This window comes from Pholis gunnellus (assembly GCF_910591455.1).
Source record: "Pholis gunnellus genome assembly, chromosome: 19".
NCBI lineage: Eukaryota > Metazoa > Chordata > Actinopteri > Perciformes > Pholidae > Pholis > Pholis gunnellus.
In genome coordinates, this window is record NC_136546.1 from 17,359,592 (window position 1) to 17,378,255 (window position 18,664).

Consider the following 18,664-nt stretch of genomic DNA (forward strand, 5'->3'; position numbering starts at 1 on the left):
AGTCAAAGTATATGTCGAAAAAAGCCTCAGTATAGCATGTCAAATATAGTGATACTACAGTATGTTGAAAAGTCTGAAAAGTTTAGATTGTCGATAAATTCATAGAATGTATGTCAAAAACAATTATGAAAAAAATCATAGTATAGTATGTCAAATAAAGTGATACTGCAGTATGACGGGAAAAAAAAGTCTTATAATAGTCATAGTATATAGTACGTCAAATAAAGTGATAGTAAAAAAAATTAAAATAAGTCAAACTATAGCTCAGTGGTGCTCGACCAGGGAGTTCCAGGATTCCCCAAAGAATGTTTCACTGTGCAGGCTGCTGAACACAGAGTAGAGAGGAGCGGACGGGAGGTTATAACTAGAAGTTGTAAAAATGTAAAAAGTGAAATACGTGCAGGACGTGGAGCCTCGATTTTGTTCCACTATTGGGAACACTTGTGGGCACTAGGAACAATGTTGGATTTGTAGAATACATTATTTCCCATTTTTTGTAAAATAAACGATCAAAGCAATTCAACTAACGCTTTTTTATGATTTGAGAGGTGCAGCACTTGTATATTGCAGTGAAAAAGAGGCCCCATTGAATCAAGTTCAGAGGGTTAACCTCCAGTAATGCAAGACAGAAACATTGTTTAACTTTTTAGTAAGGAACATGATTCTTATCAAATCCAAATTAAAACTATTTCATTTCAGATTTTTCATTTGGAGGTGATAGAAATGACCATTTATTTCCCTCTTTTTTTTCAGTTCATTGAAACGTGTATTTATGTATTTATTTAACTGTCCACTAGGTGGCAGACACACAGGCTGTGGAGAGACGTACGTTGCTCAAATACTGATTTAAATCCTTAATTCTAAGGGTAACGGGCTCTTTTACAGTTACGTTTTATACTCTCTGCATATCTTATGAATTTAATACTTGACTGATTAAGCGTTCATTTGTCCCGTAATGAGCTCTCCACTGTTGTTGTTTTTTTTGTCTTACTAAATAGTGAAGAATATCACCTGATAGTATGAGGTAAATTAACTTGCGTTGTAATACAAATACCACTGCAGTCGGGTTCATAATAAAGCAAAACAACTGTTTTTCCGGGTTTGAGCGCAGTTTTTAAGATGCGCCAGGAGGGACAAATTTAAGTAGTTCGCCTCTCAAAATGGCGGATGAACCAACACGGGAGTGGAGCGATGAGCAGCTCAAAAGTGATGATTTGCCCAAAAAAGACCTTATAAAGTTCATCCAGGACAACGCAGCACACTCGGTATGTTTATCTTTTTAGTCCGTTTGTGATTCGAGGTTGAATATCTGCAGGTTTAAATATTACCGCTCACTGGAGCTGCGGCATGCTGCGTGGTTAGCTAAGCGTAGCCACATCAGGACGGCTGTTCTAGCATCGTGGAGGGAAGACAGTACAACAATGCGGTCATATTTCTGCTGAACAGTCCTGCGCATTTCATCGTATCATTAATTCATGACGTCCGGAGCAGAACGGCCGCGTTTACCGTTGAACATGATTTTTGTGTAAATTAGCCGTAATTAATTTGGGTCGGAGCAGCACGCGGGTGATGTTAAAAACAGTGAATGTTACCATGTGCTAACTTTCTCCCTTTTGTTATTGCATTTTCTCTTTCAGTTCCTCAACGAGCACAAGCTGCTGGGAAACATAAAAAATGTCGCCAAAACGGCAAAGAAAGAGCAACTGATGATTGCCTACCATCAGCTCTTTGAGAGCAAAGTAAGTGTGATATTAATGAGGCTTTACATCCACCACACAGATGCAGTGAACTCATTCCACAATGAATTAATGTGTGTATGTGTGTTTCATCTGCAGAGGTTTAAAGGAACGGAACCAGTCGAGGAAGTGACGGAGCAGGTCAGAGCTGTGAAAATTGAAGAGAAGCCCAAAGAAGCCACAGAGATTGTGGACGAGGTACTGGTCCAGGGTGCTGAGTTTGATGGGGATTGTTGTCAGTTTAGCTCTGCACGTGTACTGACATATAACTACTGTTCTTAGGGTCCGCCCAAGTACTTCAAGTCGGTGCTGAAGAAAGGGGACAAGAGCAACTTTCCAAAGAAAGGCGACAATGTGAGCTGCTGGTACACCGGGTCCTTGGAGGATGGAACCGTCTTCGACACCAATATTCCCCCAAGTATGACAGACCTGCACCCAAAATATTGTCAATCGGACCCGTTATAGGTTTAATTAATATGCTATAAAGGTTCTGTCTTCAGGTTTTAAACCCGTTTTCTCTCCGCAGCGGCAAGAAAGAAGAAGCAAACCAAACCCCTGACCTTTAAAGCCGGCCTGGGCCGAGTCATCAGAGGGGTGAGTAGTGATGTTTTGCTCTGCATCCGGATTTATTTTTAAGAGTTCGAGTATGACACTTCTGACACTTCTTCTCCACTGCATGTAGTCATCAGTAATCCTTTACGTTCACAGTGGGATGAAGCCATTCTGACAATGAGCAAGGGTGAGACGGCTCGGGTGGAGATTGAACCAGAGTGGGCCTACGGGAGGAAGGGTCTCCCCGACGCAAAGTATCCTTTTCTCTGGCTGGTTTTAAGCTTCACTGTGTAAATATATATTTTAAACATGTGATGCGCTGTTAATTTTAGCTTAATTGTCCCTCCTACAATCAGGTTATTCAGGTGTCGTGCGGCTGTAAGTTGTTTTTGGGGCGAGCCTCCTTTTGGGAGTGTCTGCACACAGTATTGTTTCCTGTACTGCAGTTGTTGTTTGGATGAAAACTTTTTTAATTTTGCACTGACTGCCGTCTATTCCTTAACCTCAACTCTACCAGAATTCCCCCCAATGCAAAGCTGATCTTCGAGGTTGAGCTGGTGGCTGTGGATTAACCGATCGCCGCTGACCAGCATGCACCGCAGTTTGAGACGGGACAAGAAAATGTTGAATTGCCTTGCTGTAAAGATTGACGTTAGAATGGCATTTGTTTTTTATTGTAACGTTCTGTTTCTACTTTGTCTCATTAATCACGTTTAAAAGAAACGGGCAGTTATTACAGCGTTTTAGGTTCTGGCCAAAATGTGATGGCTTGTCAATAATGTACATATGAGACACCCTGAAACCTTATTCTCTGCATTTTCTTTTGCATCTACAATGTAAATGATTAATAAACCTGTTTCAGAGACTACATGTATGCAGCAGTTTCATTTATGGTTTTCATTTCATCAAGTTGACCTAGTTTGGTTGTGGAAATTGTGCAGCTTAATTCACATGCATGTCACTGGTAGAGCAAAACTAGATTTAGCAGTTTTTCTGGTTTGGTATAAAGCTACAACTACATTCATGTTCACTGGTATTCAGCTTTACTTTCACTATTCCATTAAATGTTTACAGTATGATGCCAATTTAGATACAAGGGCAGAACGGCACATTGAATTCAGACTTGATCTGCTCAGATATTAAACTCTTGAGATCATTACCGATTGATAATCTGAGGCAAATATTAGTGATGGCGAGATGAAGCGTCATGAAGCATTGAAGCGTACCATCCAATTGGTTCACTCATGAGCAGACGCTTCATTTGCTCTGCCATCAAGTGGACAATAAATGTAAAACAAGCAGTGATTATGACACCATGGCTGTGTGAAACTTTAATAAATGTTTGATGCTTGAATAGGTTGCAAACAAACTCAATAAAGTCCCAAGTCCACACAATGTGAGGGGGGGATCCATTGCGTTTCACTTCCCGCCAACCATTTCCTGAATCAGTCACGTGGTACGGGCGGCCCGTGAGGCTTCCAACGTCACAAGCCTTGATACGCGCTTCACCAAAATCTTCCTGGGTTACTCGACACATCACTAGCAAATCTGAAAACAGAACCTGCCATTTCCAAGGGATACCATAACTTGTGATTAATAGTTTTGTCAACTAAACCTGCAAATGGTAAGAAGACTCCTTTAATTGCAAGAAACCACAAAATCAGTTTTATTTTGTCCAAGCCACATTTTTATTCTGTACAGCAGGATAACATTGAACCTGGTAAAAACAGATGGGTGGTGATCATGTTTCTCCTTCGGGGCATTGGGGCACTTAGGAGTTGGCGTTGGGTCCCTTCTTCTTTCCGAAGGTGGGCACCACGTTCACAAAGCGCCTGTTGTACTGGATGCGACGCTTGGCGCGGCCAGTCTTCTTTTTCTTCTTCTCCTGCTTTTCCACCTGGACAACATGACAGGAAGAGGCAACTGTTATTTCTCTCACATCATAATGTACGCTTCTTAAAGACTAGCTCATCCAAAACAGAAGAATGTAAAAGCCATTTCACAAATACACTAACTTGTGTAAAAGGGTGATTGTTTTTATTCTGTAACAAATCATAAAACCGTACCTTGGGAGTCTGTCCCCTCACTTTTCCGGCACGGGCCAGAGAGCCGTGAACCTTACCTTGAGGGAAGAAGGAAATTGTTAATTGTGATATTTCTTAGACAAACTAAAGCTTCTGCCATTGTTCACAACACTAAAATGGGGGCCATTTGTGTGCTCATCCATGATTATCTTAAATATAATAGCTTGTACCACAGTGATGATTGTTTAGTTTAACATAACTGGTCTTATACAAACAGCAGTACACCCAGATAAAACTAAATTTGTCAAACGCTCTTTCACAATTCACAGGGTTAGGGTTGTGTGCAGAGTTGCGTTTTTGTGTACTAACCTCCCAGCAGCCTGCCAGCTACCTCCAGGGTGCAGAGATCTGAGACACCACAGGATGCAAGGGAGGACTCATCCTCTAGTGGGCATCCAGCGAGCAACAGGACCTGATCCTCAACCAGGAGACCCTCCAGACCCTGGACATGGGCCTGAGAGACACAGCGAAGAATAAACGTTTTAATTCTGTGTGTGTGTAGAGGGATTTGGTGACTCACAGCGGGAAAAGAGAAGGAAGGTTAAGAAAACAACCTATAAGTTATGGTATATAATATGAAATATAATTATCTTAATTATGATTGTAGGTGCTCTTGTATTTTACAAGACTTACGTTGCATGACATTACTGTGCATGTAAAAGACAAATTTTACTACAGGAGAGACAAAGAAAGACAGCAGCAGATGATGGCAAGAACAGAGCACGCTGCAGGAACTCTATCTGGAAGTTGTGTGTGAAAGAAAACTAATATTTCAACGAAACCATGTAACATACAGTGGTGGAATACATAACTGTTACGTGTTAATAGGTAAAAGTACTTAAGTATTAATTTCAAAATGTATTTAATGTAAGCTACTAAAAGTATTCATCATGCAGAATGGCCCAGTTCAGAAGAATACATATTATACCGTTTGATTACGATCATTGATGCATTAATGGACTTTAATCTATAAAAATAAAAATAAGTAACTAAGTACATCAAAATTGTTCACTTCAGCACAGTACTTGAATAGTAAATGTACTTGGTGACATTCCACCATTGTAAACATATTTAATACGTTTTTCCAACTCTATTCAAAGTTGTTGAGCATTCACTTTCTACTCAACACGAATGAAGCTGGAAAGTAAGCAGCGACAGTTTTCAGTTGTTTTCTGCGCTTGTTTATCAGACATAAACCTCAGGTTCTCTCCAGCTTGTAGTCACGTTACCTTGATTTGTCCAACAGTCTCCTGTCCGGTCACCTCAAGGGTGTGAGTGTTCTGGGCACGCAAGAAGAGCTGCATCTTGATGCTGGAAGAAAAAGAAGAGACGTTGGTCATCAGTGTTGCTATACTGCGGAAATCAGCTTGTGGCGTTGGAATTAGCGTTATTAGTGAATGCAAACATTGGCCACCGAGCCCGCCACTAACGAACTATAACGTGGGAATACATTAAGAAAGTATATCCTGTCACAAAACGGGCAAGTGGTAAAAAATAGCAGTAGAAATCAACATGCCGGGAGCTGGAACAGACATGTCTCGCTTGTTAGCTTGCTAATGCTATGTTAGCTTCACTAGCCGCATGGGGCACGCGATTCATAAAGTCGCTTAAAAACACATGAAATGTGGGTTAAAGTGTTCAAATAAAGTACAATGTAGGATTCATGTTTATTTAGGAGCTACATTCACGCACCCAAAACATACCTGTGTGTCACAATACTAGCGTTTTTCACTTAAATTGCACAGGCCTTACCTCGTTTGATGCTAGTCGTTCAACGCTAGGCATAGAAAGGGCTGTTTGACGGTCGAGACTGCGCATGTGTGGATTTACGTAAGCCAACTCGGAAGCAGTGGCCACGCCCATCACGTTTTGGAGGCCGCTTCAATTACTTAAGTATCAATTATTGTCTTTGAAGTTGTTTTTATGCATTAAAATATCACAGCTTTTTAATCCGTAAGGTTAGGACCCAATCATTTAACAGTATGCCCAATCAGGTCATGAGCAGTTAGGTTTATTTAGATAGTTGTTTTAAACTTTATGAGCCACGTTCCTTCACGTGGCTCATAAATAGAAAAATAAGCTGTCAGCTCGTTAGTTTTTATAAAGTCACTCTTCAACACAGGTGAAATACGTCACATTAACTATTAGGTTAAAGTAATAGGATAATAAAAAATATATATGTAATATATTATTATATGACGTTATTGTGTTATGACTGTAAATAATTTCGATCTACATACATTTTACTTGAGTCATAAGGAACCGAACAAGAGACACTTCAGGATATCAATCTCTTTATTATGAAATCAAGACAAAATAAAAAAGGAGGAACTCTTCATTTTCTTTATGGAAACATTACCATGACATATTAAAAATCTTTCAGTTTTTGGGGGGTGTACAAGACTCAGAGGTACATCAATGAATGCCTCCTTTACCAGTTTAAATCTTAAAACACAAAGAAAGAGACCAAACTAAGTCATTCAATCTAAGAATTAAAAAGCTTTAATCACACAAGAAAAAATATATCTGTCTTCCTTCTCAAATGACATGCATTGAAGAACCAAAAAAGCAACCAGTGTTGGAGATGAATGTAGCAATTAATGGGTTTGTTTTCTTTTATTAAACATGACTGATCAAGATGACTGTCACGGAGGCCTGTGTGTTATATTCCAACCAACCGACTACACCGTGTAACTAATTAAAGCAAAAAGAAGGAACAAATCAGCTTCAGTGGTTGGTTTGAAAGCTCCATGACACCACGTTAAGTAGCCCCGTTTAGACGTGTAGGCAGGGCAGAAAGGATGCTTTCCTCTGAGTCTCCATCTTAAATCAGGATTTAGTCCATCATGTAGGGGGAGGGGGGTAGTACTGGTTATACTGGGCATATTGGTTGTACTGTCCCCAGGAGTTTTGTCCCCAACCGCCATACTGCTGCTGTAAAGAGAAAGAACAAAAGATAAATTCACCACGATCACCGCCATCTTCAACAGGCTTAAACAAACATGAGCCGAACTATAGTGCACTTTTGTCTGCTCAAAACACATAACTGTAAATGGCCATAAACGACTGGTTTGACACAAACTAAATGTTAAGAAAACTTTTTTTAGTGCCATCAACTGCTCAGATAAGAAACCCACCTGGTACCAGTTGTTGTATGCAGAGTTGTTTGCCTGAGCGTCGGTCGCTGCGTTGACATCACCCGAGGAATTGTCCTCCACACGCTGTCTCTTGGCATCAGGCTCTTGAGAGCTGCAGACCAATAGTTTCAAGTTAATAAAACCCTATTTTTAAGAGGTCACTGTGACTTAATGACTAACTACAGAACACATACAGACATATGTCTCGAATATGGGACAATTTGGACACGATCAATAATATTTGCACACAGCGCTCTGTGCAGAAGAGGGGCGGGGCTTCAGGCCTCTGAGGACCGAGTCCAGCATGACCTCTTGCTGCCGCATGCTGGACAAAGCCTGTTAGTGTCACATGGATGCTGGATATCCTGAGGTTACATAAATGATTGATAAAACATTACAACTGGAACCCTCTTCAGTGACCGAGTCAACCCGAGCAGAGAGTCTACTGGAAGCAGGATCGAACCAGAGTGTATATCACAGATGTCTAGGCAGTGAGTAGGGCTGTATGGACTTGATACTACTAACTTATAACGTTATCATCAGCCAAAAGGTGTGGTTTTTACAGGGGTGGCCCCAGGGAAACGCAGTCTCTTTACTTTTCACCCTCTAACTGGGAAAGTTGGTATTGGCAGTGGTAGAAAAAGACTGCAACTCAAAAGCTCTTTTAGAAGTCTGGCGTGCAAACTCATCAGGGTTGAAAAAGGTGACAGAGATGCAAAGTGTGAAATGTATGAGTGTTGAGAAAGCTGCAAGCAGCAACACTACAGGACGAGCATGTGGTAGGTTCTGAGAAAAGGAACTGAACAAGTGAAAATAATGTGTTGATGTGACCCAAGCCCTGTCCCATTATCCACCTGTCATACCCGTTCTCGGCCTTCCTCTTTGAGGGTTCGCTTTCTTTCTGTAGCTTCTGGTGTTCCTCATATGCGGCCACAAGCCTGAAAAGGTGTAAAACAAATGAAAAATGACTCAATGTCAAACATGTTAAAAGGAATAAAAGCACAACGTCCCTAGAAGTAACAATAAAACTCACACATTGATGTCGCTGCCAAAGTCCTCGAGGAACTCAACCTTGCGCTGGCAGAAGACGAGGCGGGACTCAAGGGGCATCTGGCTCTTCAGGGCTCGGTCGAAACAAGCCAAGATCTCAGCCTCGTTCTGCAGCACATCCCCGCTGTACTCCAGCTCGAGCAGGTTAAGAAAGAGCTTTGGACTCGTCTGTAAAGACACAAAAATATTAGTGTGTAAAACAGCCGTTGTGGAAAGTTGTACAAATCACAAAAAATAATTATAAACTATACATGCAAGTTACACAAATGCAACACCGAAAAGTGTTAACCAATCAGATGTCCCGTTTAGGGAAGACAACGTGTTCACTGATGTGAGGACGTCTAGTTCCTGCAGCAGTTGTTCAGAGAAGAGGTGAATCATGTGGTTAGTGTGTTGGTCTGTAGACACTGTTGAAAATTTTACTGAAAAGAAAAAAAGAGGGCTACGTCCCCCCCCCCCCCCCCCCCAAGAGTGTGAAAATGAATAAATAGAACCTTTAATAAGCATGGCGTTTCACGATTTAATAAGGACTTGCTGACTAAATTCTCTGTCGTATGCATCAGTTCTCACCTGGTCTTTCTCGATGGCATCCAGCAGCACTTTCCTGGCCTTGCTCAGACTTCTCTGCACCTTCATCATCTGCCTGGCCAGCTTCACAGCATAGAACGATGTCTCGGTGACATTCTTCGCGGACTCCATGGCCTCCCTCAACAGGGCCTCCGCCTCCTCCAAGTTACCGTGGCGGCGCTCAAGACTGACCCTCCGAAGGCGCACCATGGCCAGACCCGGGACCGCTTCCTCCAGGGACTTCAGGATGCTACGAGCCTCCTCTACGTTACCTGGGCAAAGAAAAGAAGCACAACACTGTCAGCATGGCATAACATAATAAATGATATTAATCCGTTAGAGACGTCTTATCAAAATCTCCTTGGTAATTTGACTGAGTTCAAGTTGCATGCTGGTTTTGAAGAGGAACGCTCACCTTGCTGCTCCTCAAAAGCAGCCCACAGCAGATGGATGGCAGGTTTCTTGGGCATATGGATGGTAGACGCTTTCTTGTAGACATGTCTCACACCATCAATGCTGTAGCCCTCTAGATATTTTGCATACTTTAGAGTGAAAAACAGAGAGCGAGTTGGAAGAGATGTAGGAGAAAAAGAACGGAGGAGAAGAACAGAGGAGAAAGGCAAAAGAGACAGCACATTTTAAACCTAAATTTTCAGTTAACAGAAACTGAATTTCTTCATTGACAAGATCGTTTTTAGAAATTTTCTGTGTAAACCCATCAGCACCTTCATGGAACCAATTAGATAAGTTTCTGTAAGGTAGTGGGAGACGAAGAAGATGCAACGTAGTAGTTGGCAAATGCTGCAGTCAAATCTTGTGTGGCAAGCTGGCCATCCCCTAATACAACAGATACAGTCAAATATCAACGTTACACGCAAAGAGAGTGCAGGACGATTTACTGTGTCGATGTGATATCATCGTTGGTGGGGAAGTGCAGGGAGGTAGCGGGAGTGAGAGAGAGGTTGAAGGCCACATTACCTTGGTCCAGAAGTCCTCGTAGAGCGCACAAGCGATGAGGCATCGTTCAAAAAGAACAACCACGCGCTCAGGGATCCCATTCTCAATTTCAAAGTCCAGGTACTCCTTCCAGTTGTTCAGCTGGGTCTTCTCTAAGGCTTTGACGTGGAAGTATGGTCTCTTAATCTAAAAAAAATTAATAAAATAAATGTTTAACATTGTCGAAGAATAAAACATTTACAAAAAAACACATTTTCAACCATTAACATCGTGGTGGAGAAAACGAGACGCGTACCCCTTCTTCAAAGGTCCAGCGCTTGCTGACTTCATGTTCGTTGTGGTTGAACACCTCCTGCCGAACCTCGATCACCTTGTGGCGCATATTCTCGATCTCGGTCACTCTCTACATAAACACACACAGAAAACACATGGTCAACACCCACATGTATTCTTCACAGACCACATTCTCCACTTGATGTAGAAACTGCTAGTCCTGCAGCCAAGGATTTACATCACCATGAGCTTGCCACAGACAAGAAGCCTGGGGAGGGGGGGAAGGAATGTATGCACCCTGCATATCAGTCACTGGGTGCAGGGGCCCGGCCTCAGTTGATCCTTTTAGTTTTAGGGCGAATCCCTGACTGGATGCCAACTTGAATCCCCCCAGGACATTCATTGGCTTGGCTGCTGACATAAAGACACCTCTTCACACCAGAACAAAGCTTTCCATCTCATGGAGAACAGGCAAGCTCCTGCTAAACCCTGCAAACAGTGCTTTGGTAAATGTGTCTCCCTTGCAGGAGGCAAGTGGATGTTTACCTTTGCAGGATCCACAAGATCATCTGTACCAGGTGGCAACTCCTCCTGAGCAATAGGCGTCTCCTCAACCTCGCCAATCATCGCCAACAGGCTGGCTTTAGAGAGCTCGAGCCTCAGCTGAACGAACTCCTCTTCTGACAAGTAGTGTTTGGGGTTGTTGTCCTGCACGTGATCTTTGAACCTGCAAAGATTAAAAACAGGAATATAAGATTCAACTCAGACAGTTTTACAATAGTTTTATATGTAGGTGTAAAACTAAGAGAGGACTGGACATAAAAAGGATCTCTTTCTAACCACAGAGGACATGTGTCTCTGGACTATAAGGAGCTGATAGAAAATGACGACATTGCTGCAACCAGAGTTTTATACAGTCTTTCCTTTACCTCTGGAAGTGCTGGGAATACAGCTGGGTTGGGATGCCCAAGACGCGGTCATAGATGGCGGTGACGTTAGCCAGTTTCTCCTGCTCCGTCTCCCAGTTGATGAAGGACTCCCACAGACGGTCTGAGCGAAAGTCTGTGCCCGCTGCAAGCACTGCATGTTCATAGGCACTGATAGGAGAAAATAACAGGAAAGATTGTGAATCGTGTGCAAATTTGTGTTGTCTCCTCAAATATCTGGTTAAAAATAATTTAAAGAAAAATAGGGGCATTGAGACGTAATAGCTTTAAATGTAGAACGTTTCCGCTGTCATATAAGCAAGCGTCACATAACAAGGAGGAGGAAAAAAGAATCTATTAAGTAAGAGTCTTTTACTTACGCTCTAATGCGTCCCTCGGTCTCCGGGTCACTCAGGTCTGAGTTCTCTTTGATGTAGGTCAGGTAATGCAGCCACAGATCCACACTGAGAGGGATGGCCTGCAAGCCTCTTCTGTATACCTTAGGAGAGACCAAACAAGCCCGTCAATGGCTGGACTCTTTCCTGTATTCATTAAAGTCGCTCTCTTTAGCCCTCTGGTTTAGTGCCCGATTAATAACAGTTGCTGTTTGCTGCATGGTCTTGAGTCATGTAGCCTCACCAAAGACTAAACTATAGAAAAGAACGCATGCGTGTCCATGAGATATTTATATTTACCTCTTCTGCAATCTGTATATTCTCGTGTTTTTTCTCAATATCAGCATACTTCTTCCAGTAGCCATAGCAGTAGGGATAACGTAGGAAGAACGCATCAAATGCGCTTCTCACAGCTGGAAGGGCATTCTACAAGGGAGAGACAAATAGATTATTTAGTATAATAATCCTACTGTTCAATCTTGGTAATATACAAACATATCTGAACAACCTGCATGTCTTCTCTTACCTCTTGCTCCACAAACTGCAGCAAGTAGACCCAGCTATTGAAGTCTTCTGGGTTGTCCTCGCATCCTTTGAAGAGTTTTTCAAACTCACTTGGCAGCTCTGGCTCTGGAACAGTTGATTCTTCCGTTGTCTCTTTGAGTGGTTCTTCCAGCTCCATGCCATCCTCTGTCACCTGCGGGGCCTCAGTCCCATCTGGAGAAGGCAACAAGAAATCATGAAGGTTCACCCCGTAGAGGAGCAAGCAAGGCGTTGGTAGTAAATTTGTTTGGTTAGTCGGCTTGCATTGTAGTTAAGATTTTACAAATAAGTGCATTGGTGATGATGAAACATCCTAAATGTTAACACGTTTTCACTTAAGTTGTAGATCTATTGTTGTCATGTAAGGGGACCAATTTTGCCAACAACGAATCAACTATTTTGATTACCTTGACTGCTATCCTGAACCACAGGTTCTGGCTCTACGGTCATCTCCTGGCCGTCTTGCTCAGATTCTCCAGACTCTGGTTTGTGTTCTGCTGGCTGTTCTGGCTGTTCTTCCATTTCTGCAGGCTGAGGTGGAGGTGGTGGCTGCTCAACTTGGAAGAGCTGAGCACTGGCAATCTGAAACTGTTCCACGGCCTTCTCCACAGATCCCATCTCTGGGGAATTCATCTGGTCGTCTGGTGACTGCTGTTGCATCTGGGTCGCATCCTGGGATGCATCCGAGTCCTCCGGCAAGATATTTGAAAGTGGTTCTGGAGTAACCTGGTCAGGGGACCAGTCTGCAGTTTGGCCTATAACAGGAAGGTCAGGAAGAAAGGCATCCCCGTTGCTCTCCATGGCAGGGGACTCAGTGTCTAGCATTCCAGTAATGGGGTCGTCTGAAAGTTGCAGTTCTGTTGAAAAGCAGGATGATTACTACTAGAGCTGCAACATTAGTCAATCAACAACAAAAATATAAACTATTTTGATAATTAATTAACCAACATTTGTTACATTTGATCAAATGTACGTGTAATTAATTAAAAAGTATCGTCATATTTAAGTTATGCTTACTATGTTAACTAGCTTTACACCAAAATGAGGTCAGCCCCGTAGAAGCCGCAGCTGTTGCTACACGATACTTCCTTGTTCAAATATTAAAAACAGATATCATCTTTAGCTTAGACCCCAACGTTAGCCAACACCACTAAAAATAATGTCACGTTAACCCCGTGACGTTAATGTTACGTGTTCCGTCGAAAGCTAATGTTAGCTTTAGACGTGGTTGCTGTTTGACGCCATGTTTGCACAGTCAAAGTTCAATCAGAAGTTGGGCCCTGACTGCCGTCTATTTCCTGAGAAGCATCACAGCACTCGAGCGACCACAGGTTTTGACGTTGCACATGACCTCGGATTACGGTAATTTAGTTAAATTAATATTAACTAACGTTACTAATTGCATCGTACATGTGCCACATGATTTGGTATTAGCAAAGTGTACACAACAAAGCATCGATTACTTCACAATTTCGTTTCACCTTAAGCTAACTAGATCAACTACAACGTGCTACGTATTTGCCTCCGTCTCCAGATATTAGTCGGCACCCAACGGCTTCTCCACGTTAGCTAGCAGCCTAGCGTTGGGCAATTTCCGTAGCTAACGTTCGCACTAGCAGCTAGCGTTAGCTGGCTTCTAAGTTACCACGATAATAGTCAAGATACGTTTTAGGATATTACCTTTGTCTTCCATGAAATTTTGGTCAACCTTATAAACTTGTGTGCAGCTTTAGAAGTCACTTAATTTAACCTAAAAATGGCCAGGCGCGCTTCGCCCACCATACTTATCTTAAGCGGAAGAACCTAGAGAGGGTGTGCGCATGCGCGGCGTAGCGCCCCGCCCACATGTGTGTGGTGACGACGTTTGTAATAAAAGTTTTCAAATATGCCTCACAAGATTATTAATGAATACAAAATAGAGAAATAAACGTGGTTACGGGTTACCCACGGAATACAAGAAGTTGAATCATTTAGCCTTTACTGTCTATGGCGGAACTATTTTGACACTCTTTGTGAGAATGACACAAAGTCAAATATTATTATTATTCATCTTTATTTCCAGACAAATGAGTCCATATAGCAACAAAAACTATAGTCCGTTGTTGAAAGGGATTAGTAGACTGTGGGTGGCACATTTATGAAGACTTGCCTGCATAAACCTGCACAGGACAGCACGCAGAATTTAGCACCTTCCACGTGGTAATAATTACACTGAAATTAAATTATTGCAGTTTTTACAGAGGTGATGGGCAGCATATTTTTCTTTACTCAAACCAAATTAATCGATGCTCTACAACACAATTTTCCTGTTTATCATGATTCATTATCTTACTGAAATCAGCATTTTATGGATTTTGTTATTGCTCCCATAACCTTATCCTACCTCTATGCGACATACGGTTGTTCAGTAAGGCTATATCTTCTGTTAATTGTGTTTTGAATCAGTTTAAATAAGCAGGTATCGTATAATAGACTGCTTGCTGCAGTGTGTCACACTGTAGTTCCCCCTTTTGCCTTTTTGCTCACGGCCATAGACTCTCAACCTCCACGTCATACCGGTTTTGAATGATCAGACATATCGGAAAGACCCGGCTGTAAACCCCCCTTCTGAGTTAACTAGGCCCACTAAATCCTGACATCTGTTTCATGTGTACAGCTCTACATCTAAATATTGTGGCAGACGCAATATTAGAGGCGATTTAATTCATAATGAACGCTCAAATGGCGTCAACGCTTCAGTTACTGGACCGGTCTGCAGTTCAGTGGCTGTGAGGCGCGCATGCGAAATGGCGTATGGTGCTTTTATGTGCAGTCGTAAATCTTGAAATTGAAGTGCCCACCCTTGACTTTAGACGTTTACTGTGTTTAATTATTGTAAATGATAAAGTCACAATGAATATATTTAATGACATTTAAATTATGAATTATTAAGGTAAAAAAGGTAATAATTATTTCAGATTCTTTGATTATAAGACAACTGTTATGCGTCAGTATTACTGCTAACGTTCTGTGAGTTTGATCATATTTCATTTTTAGGTGGCACACTGTTTACAAAGAAACTGCAGCTATTTATTTTGTTTACACTGTGGTTTAACTCCTCCTGTTGTTGCCTTTTCTGCCAGGTCGCCCTGGTTAAATAAAGGTAAACTAAATAAAACGTCTCACCTTGATGATGTAGAAGTGTACTCCAGGTTTTGTACTGAATGACATCCGTGCAGGGTGTGGTCAAAGGTGCAACTTTCAACCAGATGGGGCAGCAACACTGCTTCAACTTGGTATCAAAACCACTGCAACTTTGACATTTGAATCTTATTTATAACATTTAATGTTAATGATTCAGAACTCAACATCTCAGCTAACCCACTTCACCAGGTTTGGATGATGTTTGATCTAGTTTGATTGACAGTAACTAAACAACCCACAAAGCGTCATCAGATTTCAATACAAATATTGTTAAATCCGGATTTTGCACAGAACGTGGCATCACCTTCTTTTCTAAATAACTTGTTTTTAAACTAGTGAGAAGATCATTGAAAATGAAAGAAATAAAGAAATGTGAAATAACCACGAGTTGTTAAGTATTTTCTCATTGACCAGCACCAAAACTTCAAAACCAACATACAGGTATTGCATCTGTGTGTAATTAAAACAGCAGTCACCTGTAAAATAAATTTAAAAAACGTTGAAATGATATAGTAATAAGCTAATTAATAAACGTGATTATTAATATATTTGATACAGCTTACTATAATCACAATGATATTATGATTTAAAAAAATACAACAGATAAACAATAACCGTATAAAAGCAGTGTATGAGCAGCTTATTGTAGGATGTGTTTTTAGGTTTTCTTTGCGTCTTCAGATTTCGGAGCTCATGAGGAGCCCCTGAACGCAGCAGCAGTGTGTGTGAGAGCAGCGTAGAGGAAGTGGCGGCTGATCTGGGTCCGCACCTTTTCCGGTAACACAGCACCCGCCACCGCCGTGACTGAACGGGCTGGGGTAGAGAGAGAGAGAGGGAGGAAGAGAGAGACAGAGAGCGGCAAGAGAGGGGAGAAACGGCCGGGGGACTGGGGGATGATTGCCGCAGAACTAGGTATGTATTCTTTGTTTTTCTGCAGCCTTTCCGTGCGCAGGGAGAACATTTTTTTCGGATCCAAAGTTGTCCTCTGTGCGCTACTAACACCCCTCCCTTCTTCTGAACCCGCTCTTGTGTCACAGGGGGTAGACGGAAGAAAGTCTGATGAATCAATGAGCTTTTTTGAACACGCTCTTCCTCTGGATGTCCCGGTGCAGAGACGGACCGGGGAGCTTGTATCCGGGTGTGTTTTGATCAGAAGAAAAACCACCACCGTGCTTTTGAAATCCACCGACTGGGATCGGCTAAAGGGCAAGTGTGGACAGCCGGCAGACAAGGAGGAAGTGGGAACCTCGGGCTTGGACAGGGCCTGATTTTATACAGTGGGTTTTTTTTCAGTAGAAGAAGAAAAAAAAATCTACTCTGTTTCAAGTCCAGCCGGACTGAGAGTAAATGGATTTTTTTGACTTGAAATGTGGATTTTGAAGGAGGTCTGCGTTTGAAACAAGAGGGGATGTAATATTTTCTTCCTACATCGGAGGGCAGTGGATCATGAAAATATATCCCCACCCAATACTACGAGGACACGCGCACACTGCTCCCATTGAGGGCTCGAAGTCACCCGCTCAGGTTCGATCATCATAGTCCAGCTAATTGTAGTGGTCCGTTATCCAACTGTACCAACTTGAGAAGTCACCGCCTTTTGAGTATTGACACTCGTGTCAGCCCACCGCTGGTCACGTGGGGGGCTTTCACACACACACTGAAACTGTAACTTTGTATTCTTTTCCTCATAAGAGAAGTCTTGATTTTTTTTTTACTTACAAAGTATTTATGCACAGCAAACAAGATGGGCAAAATGATCTCAAAGATCTTTGGCAACAAGGAGATGAGAATATTGATGCTTGGACTTGATGCTGCCGGTAAAACCACCGTCCTGTACAAGCTGAAACTGGGACAGTCGGTCACCACCATCCCCACCGTTGGCTTCAACGTGGAGACCGTCACCTATAAGAATGTGAAGTTCAACGTGTGGGACGTTGGGGGACAGGACAAGATCAGGCCCCTTTGGAGACATTACTACACGGGCACCCAGGGCCTCATTTTCGTGGTGGACTGCGCCGACAGGGACCGGATTGACGAGGCGAAGCAGGAGCTCCACCGAATCATCAACGACCGGGAGATGAGGGACGCCATCATCCTGATCTTCGCCAACAAACAAGACCTCCCAGATGCCATGAAGCCCCACGAGATCCAGGAGAAGCTGGGCCTGACCCGGATCAGGGATAGGAATTGGTACGTTCAGCCCTCGTGTGCGACAACAGGGGATGGACTATACGAGGGCCTGACCTGGCTTACCTCAAATTACAAATCGTAATGTTTCTCCCCTCACCAGCCTGGACACTTGGATGCAAAAAAAAAAATTAGAAATAAGTAGCTGAGAATGAAAAAAAAAAAATGCAATCTGAAGCAATTAATACCACAACCTCTCTCTGCTGAGTGTATATCAAAGAGAGTAGCAATTATATTTTGTTTTCTTTTTCTTTTTTGATAATGATGACTTCAATATAACCCCAGATTTCATTTAAACAAAAGACAATTTATTTTTTTTGGCTGTTTTTCTTTATTTTTTTTGTAGTTTGCTTTGGATCACATTCTGTATAATCAGTTCTGTTTAAATATACAACACGCTTACTTTTGAGCTCTTTTGATCTCCTTTTTGTATCATTTCTTTTAGGGGTCTTTTTGTGGGACACACATGTATACGTTTTTTGCGCCCGCTTAGCTCTTATTCAGTATTCTCATGACCCAGCTGCATATCCAAAGGATGGGAAACTCCAGAAACCATCGCCTACATCAGCATATCACTTTCATGGCTCAAACTGCCGCTGTAATTTGAACGAATGTGTATTATTGGATGTGTTCGGACCTCGAGGAAAGGGAAAAAAAAAAAAAGTTTCTAAATTGATTGTATTGGGATTGTTGAGGAAATGTGTTCGTACTTATTTCCTGTGCCGTGGTCACATCCATCGCGTCTACTGTGGCGGTTTGTTGTGAAAGACACTGTGGACACTGGATATTCACACACACACACTGTGATATGGATATATATTTTTGTTGTTTCAGGGTCTGAATCTGTTGCCACCAGTCGTATTGCCGCCTCTTTTGTTTCTCCCAGAGCTTCCTTTACTGTTGAGTATTTGTAGCTTCAGCTGCCTTAGGAGGGGCCCGGGTTACAGGTGCCCCCAAAATCCAGACAGTTACTGCGGCAGAAGGTGTTCTCAACTGCTGAGTTTGCACTTTGGGAGGGGGGGGCGGGGGGGAGGGGTGGTTACCAACTAGCTGGCTGTGCACATTTAGATTTTC

General features: G+C 42.3%; 4 protein-coding genes across 5 annotated transcripts; 2 read left to right on the top strand and 2 right to left on the bottom strand.

Moving 5' to 3' along the window:
* The first annotated feature begins 1,152 nt into the window (after positions 1 to 1,152).
* Positions 1,153 to 3,158, top strand: fkbp3 (FKBP prolyl isomerase 3). Its single transcript, XM_079180025.1, has 7 exons — positions 1,153 to 1,265; positions 1,638 to 1,739; positions 1,836 to 1,934; positions 2,019 to 2,154; positions 2,263 to 2,330; positions 2,445 to 2,542; positions 2,806 to 3,158. The coding sequence occupies exons 1-7, from the start codon at positions 1,161 to 1,163 to the stop codon at positions 2,858 to 2,860; spliced, it is 663 nt and encodes a 220-aa protein (XP_079036151.1). The 5' UTR covers positions 1,153 to 1,160; the 3' UTR covers positions 2,861 to 3,158.
* A 794-nt stretch (positions 3,159 to 3,952) lies between these two features.
* Positions 3,953 to 6,180, bottom strand: faua (FAU ubiquitin like and ribosomal protein S30 fusion a). The gene is made up of 5 exons (XM_079180027.1): positions 6,125 to 6,180; positions 5,602 to 5,683; positions 4,682 to 4,826; positions 4,355 to 4,410; positions 3,953 to 4,185 (listed from the first exon to the last, which is right to left on the bottom strand). The coding sequence occupies exons 2-5, from the start codon at positions 5,674 to 5,676 to the stop codon at positions 4,060 to 4,062; spliced, it is 402 nt and encodes a 133-aa protein (XP_079036153.1). The 5' UTR covers positions 5,677 to 5,683; positions 6,125 to 6,180; the 3' UTR covers positions 3,953 to 4,059.
* Positions 6,181 to 6,653: 473 nt separating this feature from the next.
* prpf39 (PRP39 pre-mRNA processing factor 39 homolog (yeast)) lies at positions 6,654 to 14,025 on the bottom strand. Of its 2 annotated transcripts, none has more exons than XM_079180023.1 (15): positions 13,901 to 14,025; positions 12,628 to 13,077; positions 12,204 to 12,394; positions 11,978 to 12,103; positions 11,663 to 11,781; positions 11,286 to 11,453; positions 10,903 to 11,083; positions 10,379 to 10,486; positions 10,105 to 10,269; positions 9,542 to 9,668; positions 9,130 to 9,398; positions 8,543 to 8,727; positions 8,373 to 8,447; positions 7,510 to 7,621; positions 6,654 to 7,306 (listed from the first exon to the last, which is right to left on the bottom strand). In XM_079180023.1, exons 1-15 carry the CDS (start codon positions 13,911 to 13,913, stop codon positions 7,217 to 7,219), a joined length of 2,379 nt encoding a protein of 792 aa, XP_079036149.1. In that variant the 5' UTR covers positions 13,914 to 14,025; the 3' UTR covers positions 6,654 to 7,216. The 2 variants fall into 2 exon arrangements, with proteins under 2 accessions (XP_079036149.1, XP_079036148.1); XM_079180022.1 differs by having other exon boundaries at positions 8,364 to 8,447.
* A 2,156-nt stretch (positions 14,026 to 16,181) lies between these two features.
* arf6a (ADP-ribosylation factor 6a) lies at positions 16,182 to 18,003 on the top strand. The gene is made up of 2 exons (XM_079180026.1): positions 16,182 to 16,315; positions 16,441 to 18,003. Exon 2 carries the CDS (start codon positions 17,148 to 17,150, stop codon positions 17,673 to 17,675), a length of 528 nt encoding a protein of 175 aa, XP_079036152.1. The 5' UTR covers positions 16,182 to 16,315; positions 16,441 to 17,147; the 3' UTR covers positions 17,676 to 18,003.
* Positions 18,004 to 18,664: the final 661 nt, after the last annotated feature.

Coding starts and splice junctions, on each gene's coding strand:
- fkbp3 (XM_079180025.1), top strand. CDS start 1,161: ATGGCGGATGAACCAACACGGGAGTGGAGCGATGAGCAGCTCAAAAGT. Junction 1,740..1,835: donor ATCAGCTCTTTGAGAGCAAA/GTAAGTGTGATA, acceptor TTTCATCTGCAG/AGGTTTAAAGGAACGGAACC. Junction 1,935..2,018: donor CCACAGAGATTGTGGACGAG/GTACTGGTCCAG, acceptor TACTGTTCTTAG/GGTCCGCCCAAGTACTTCAA.
- faua (XM_079180027.1), bottom strand. CDS start 5,676: ATGCAGCTCTTCTTGCGTGCCCAGAACACTCACACCCTTGAGGTGACC. Junction 4,411..4,681: donor AGCTGGCAGGCTGCTGGGAG/GTTAGTACACAA, acceptor TCTTCCCTCAAG/GTAAGGTTCACGGCTCTCTG. Junction 4,186..4,354: donor TGAGGGGACAGACTCCCAAG/GTACGGTTTTAT, acceptor CATGTTGTCCAG/GTGGAAAAGCAGGAGAAGAA.
- prpf39 (XM_079180022.1), bottom strand. Junction 11,782..11,977: donor ATATACAGATTGCAGAAGAG/GTAAATATAAAT, acceptor GTCTCTCCTAAG/GTATACAGAAGAGGCTTGCA. Junction 10,487..10,902: donor ATCTTGTGGATCCTGCAAAG/GTAAACATCCAC, acceptor GTGTTTATGTAG/AGAGTGACCGAGATCGAGAA.
- arf6a (XM_079180026.1), top strand. CDS start 17,148: ATGGGCAAAATGATCTCAAAGATCTTTGGCAACAAGGAGATGAGAATA.